This window comes from Adiantum capillus-veneris, chromosome 19 (genome assembly GCF_014529385.1).
Source record: "Adiantum capillus-veneris isolate H3 chromosome 19, ASM1452938v2, whole genome shotgun sequence".
Classification (NCBI taxonomy): domain Eukaryota; kingdom Viridiplantae; phylum Streptophyta; class Polypodiopsida; order Polypodiales; family Pteridaceae; genus Adiantum; species Adiantum capillus-veneris.
This window is the reverse complement of record NC_140949.1, coordinates 139,811,502-139,816,613: the sequence shown is the minus strand read 5'-3', so window position 1 is coordinate 139,816,613 and position 5,112 is coordinate 139,811,502. Positions and strand designations below refer to the sequence as shown.

The 5,112-nt window shown below is 42.4% G+C and overlaps 1 protein-coding gene across 1 annotated transcript; it reads left to right on the top strand.

Annotated features, from left to right (window-relative positions):
* Positions 1–2,887: 2,887 nt before the first annotated feature.
* LOC147434965 (uncharacterized) lies at positions 2,888–3,679 on the top strand. The gene has a single exon (XM_086491289.1). It carries the CDS (start codon positions 2,888–2,890, stop codon positions 3,677–3,679), a length of 792 nt encoding a protein of 263 aa, XP_086347415.1.
* Positions 3,680–5,112: the final 1,433 nt, after the last annotated feature.

Genomic DNA, 5,112 nt, shown 5'->3' with positions numbered 1-5,112 from the left:
CGATGAGCTTCCACTGTTTTGGTCAAGATAGAAGTTAAGGTCTTGTCAGTGTTCTCAGCTTGTTAGCCATTTGCTTGTGGATAATACGGTGTAGAATTATGGGGAGCTATCATGAAGTTTGTTGTGAGTTCCTTTATCACTCCATTTTTAAAATGAGTACCATTGTCACTCACAATTTCAAAGGGACAACCAAATCTTGTAGTAGCGTTCTCAAAGAGAAACTTGGCAGTTGGACCTTGCATCAACCTTGCGTGTCACCCTGGCTTCTACCCACTTTGTCACATAGTCAGTGGCAACGATAATATATCGAGAATGAGTGTTATGAGCTACCGGACTAATTGGGCCTACAAAGTCTAAACCCCATTTTTCAAATGGCTGAGTCACTTTAACATGATGTAAGGGCATCTTATCCTTTTGTTGTGTGATCTTGTAACGTTGTCATTCATCACACCCTTTTGAAAAAAGTGATGCATCCTTGAATAAGGTAGGCTACCAATAGCCTAATTACAGCGCATTATTTGTGACCGTAAGAAGAGGTTGTACCTTTCTTAAAAAGAGTATGTGCACAAGGTTCTTGATCGTTTCAACATGCATAAGGGGAAGACTTTGAGTACTCCATTGCCTGCATATTTGAAACTTAGCAAGAACGATTGTCCCAAATCTGCTGAGGAAAAAGATGCGAAGGCTAAGGTTCCTTGTGCTTCAGCTTATGGTAGTCTCATGTATGCCATGGTGGCTACAAGACCTGACATTGCACATGCAGTGGGAGTTGTCAACAAATTTATGTCTAACCCTGGTAAAATGTATTGGGATGTTGTCAAGTCAATTCTCAGATACTTGAGTGGCATTGCAGATAGACAATTATGCTATGGTCGTGGAGAGTCATCCATTTAGGGATTTGTAGATAGTGATTATGCAGACTGTGTTGACAGTCATAAATCAACACAGGTTAGATTTACACATTTGCTATTTCTGTTATTTCTTAGAGATTCATTCCTCAAGACTGTACGACAAAGGCTAAGTAAGTTGCATTGAGTGAGGCATGCAAAGAAGTTATTTGGCTTGCTTACCTAGTGAAAGATATTCAATTAGAGCAGTGTACAGCAGTTCTTCATTGTGGCAGTCAGAGTGCTATTGCCTTGGCTAACAATCTAGTGTTTCATTCCAGAACGAAACCCATTGATGTGCGTTATCACTTTAGCCATGAATGCCTGTCAAACAAGACCCTTGATTTAGTAAATATTCCTACGTCAGAGAACACAGCGAATGCACTCACTAAAAGTCTCTCAAGACATTAGTTTCAGCATTGTTGTGAGATGATGGGCATTGGGTGAAGCGTGGTTCTCTTCCATTCTTATGATCTCCCACATTGGCCATCAAGTGGGAGAATGTTAGGTTTAATGGCCATGTGGTCGACTACCCATCACTAACTGCTACTAACTCTAAGAGTACAGCTATAGGGTGGATGCATGAATAGGTGGTACACTAGCTACCCATTTTTGGGGGTGCTAGCAAGGGGGTGGGCTGGTTGGTAGCTAGGTGAGTAAACATTGAGAATCTTTTATAAGGTTTTATTTGAAAATTGTTCATCAAAAGGCTTGAGCAGTGAGCTGGACTTAAAAACTTTAAAAATTATCTTTTCAGTTTCAACTGTGTGTGTGAAAGTAGTGCGGGGGGGCCACCTTACTCCACAATCATGACACCTTCTGCTTGTCGACGGTTGTAGAGGGGGGCAACTCAGGTGGCCAAGCAGCTCCTACAGAGCAGCTGGAGCAAAATCAGACACAATTACTGGGAGGCGGAAGAGGGCCCGTCATTCATCTCCCTCTCCTGATCCACCCCCAGACTCCCCTGCTAGAAAGAGAAAGAAGAAGGTCTTGAATCCTTCACCAAAGCCCTACACTCCTATAGCAAAGAAACATTCAAAAATGGAAGATTTTGTAACCCCCAACACTGAGGTACTACTGCATCTTAGTGTTTCTCGCTGTCTCTGCACAATTTATTGTTGTAACTTGTTTCCAAGGTCCATGTAAGCTCTCTTAATATTTCTTTGAAGCAAACCTAAGTTAGAGGCTAGATGTTTGTAGATGCATTCAAGCTCCATAAGCTAATGTGCATGCATTCAAGCTTGCATTGAAAACCCGTGTAGAGGCATGCATGCATGCATTCAAGCTTGCATTGAAAATCTATGTAGAGGCATGCATGCATGCATGCATTCAAGAAGATATATTTGTGCACATTGCATTTTTGACTGAACTTTAATTGGCTGGTTGCACATGCATTCATGTCTTGTGCATAGTTGGGACCGTACTCGTATGGATTGCAAATCATAGTGCTATGAAGAAGCATGAATCAGTGATACTCTATCAGCGTGGTAGCTACCACCTGCAACACTCATTTAATATAGGGAAAGTGCATCAGAGATCATCAAGATTGTAGCATTCAGCATTCTGCAAAAAACGTAACAAGTTGGTAGCATTATGTTAGTCAGCTACCAATCAAAAAAGTTCATTTAGCAACGGAATACCAAGGTGGTAGTTACATGGTAGCTATCTGTCTGGGACACAGGTAGTTGTACCACCTATTCATGCACATGCCCAGCCTTCTGATCCTGCTCAATGCAGCAATTGATGTTTAATGTGAACACTTCTGTAAAATTGTGATATTATAAATGCTCACCATGCATAAGTTATCTAAGTTTTCAGTAAATTTATGGCCGTGTATGTTTCAAGCTTAAGTGTTGAACCATACTCCAATCATACTTCCATACCCACATGCGTTTGCCGTATGGAAACAACTATGGTCTTATGTTTTTCTGTGTATTTTACAGGGCAAAGGCCGTTGGTGCACTCCATATGTGCCATTTGAAAGGAAGACAGTTTTTTGCATGACAAAACCGCAAGCACATGAAGTATACGACCTCCCCAAATCTGGAGTGGATGCTCGACTACTGACTGAGGCAGATTTCACCAACAAAGATTGGTTGAAATGCTTTAAGGAGGTGCCGAAGAGTGGCAACAAAGTAAAATGTAGAGATGTGAAGCCAGAGCTCTGGAACAGGTTTTATGTATTGTTCACATCCGTGTATCAAGAACCTCCTGGCAATTATGGTATGGAGGTGACTAAAGGATTTTCTAGAGGCTTTCTATATGAGCAGTTCAAGGGACAGGTTGACTGGGCCTTGTTTTCAGAAAGTATTGTCACAAATATGGATCCAGGAAAATTACATGCAAAGAAGCAACGATGGGTAGCTTTCCATTCCTCCTCTACCCCTAATAGTTCACGGCGAATGACGAGGACTCCAGATCATTTGGAGGCACCCCAAGAAACTTCGATCGATATAGTGGATGATGTGCAAAAAAAGAATTTATTTGGTCCACCGTCTCTTACAGAGTTAGATACTGTTTACAACATGGTTGTAAGCAAGCATTCTTTTGCATTGTCAGAGTATAATGAAGCTTTTAAGAAGCTGGAATTGCTTCAGGATGATGTGCACCGAAATGAAGGTGCCAACCTCCTAGTGGAAAATCTCAGAGGCCAGTTGAAAGATGTAGAGGCTGCATTACTAAAGGCAGAAGGTAGTGTCGATGTTGTGGATGCAATGAAGGTGGAGCAGCTTAAAAATACTATTGGCTGGCAGGTTGTCGCTAACACTCCAAACATTGCAAGTGGTAGTTGAGGAGAAGGCACCACTTGATGCTATGGATAGTGCTCTAAAGGAGAAAGATTTTACACAGAAAGTGGAGGAGTGTGCACAGGCGTGGATGGATTTTGTGAACACCATGCAGGTCAAAAGAAGTACAGTTTTGTTGTCTGCACCTCCACCAAAAGTTCCACCTGTGGATATGGGCACCTTGCCTTTGGACAAAGTTTGCAGTGCTTGTGGGTTGACGATGTACAACAACGATGCACTTGGCATGTTTTTGCTGCCCTGCAATCATGCCTTTCACATGTACTGTTTTGGCCATCTTGTTGCAAGCAAAGAAACATGCATGGAGATTGGATGCATGCAACCTATTTCGCATACCATGCGGTCTTTGGTGATCCTCGGCAGTACGAATGCCAACTTCGAAGGAGTGCAATCAGCCACCAAACCCTCATCAGTGCTCTTAAGCATGGACCATGGTATACACCCTGCTGCATTTTGTAGCATTGAGCTTAAATTTATCTTTTTTTTTGTGTTTCTGCTATCAAGGGAACCCTGCTAATTGTAGCTACTAATACAAGACTGGTAGCTACTAGTACAATACTGGTAGCTACCACTCTCATAGTGGCAGCTGTCATGCTAATCTTGGTACATGTAGCTACGAGTATGGTTGTGGCTACCATTCTTCCATGAGCTACTATTCTCCCATGGAAGTCTTGCTGGTGGCAAGGTAGCTACCATTCTTCCATTAGCTACTGTTTTACCATGGAACTCTTGCTGGTGATGACAAGGAAGTTCTCACTGTCAACCCTGGTAGCTACCAGTATAATAGTGGTAGCTACCATTCTTCCATGAGCTGCCATTCTGCCAAGGACATCCTGCAATTGACAAGGTGGCTACCATGATTGCATTGATAGCTGCCATTCTGCCATGAGCTATCATTGTACAAGGAAGTCCTGCAAGTGACAAGGTGGCTACCAAGATTGCATTGGTAGCTGCCATTTTGCCATGAGCTACCATTCTGCAAGTGACAAGGTAGCTACCAGGATAACATTGGTAGCTACCATGATAGCATCTGTAGCTACCATGATGGCAGGGGGCGTGGTAGCTTCTATTGTCATGCTGACCCTGCATGTAACTTAAAAACTTGTTCTTAATTTCTTATTGTGAAGAATAGAATTCAAGGTGTTGGTACATGCTGAGAAGGAAGATGTTTTAGATAAAGGTTGTTGTCAGGCTTTTATTCCATTAACCACCGTTGTTAGATTTCTTACACTAGGATAGCATTGGTGGCCCCTATGTCATCTTGGTAGCTCTCAGTCAGCCAGCTACCGAGATGGCATTGGTAGCTACCAGGATAGTGTTGGTAGCTATCAGTGCTTGCCTGGTAGCTTCCACTATCATGCCTGGTAGCTTCCACTGTCATGTTGTAGCTACATGTAACTTGAAACAGCAAGTTCTTAATT

Excerpts from the sequence above, each read along its gene's own strand:
- LOC147434965 (XM_086491289.1), top strand. The coding sequence starts at position 2,888 with ATGACAAAACCGCAAGCACATGAAGTATACGACCTCCCCAAATCTGGA.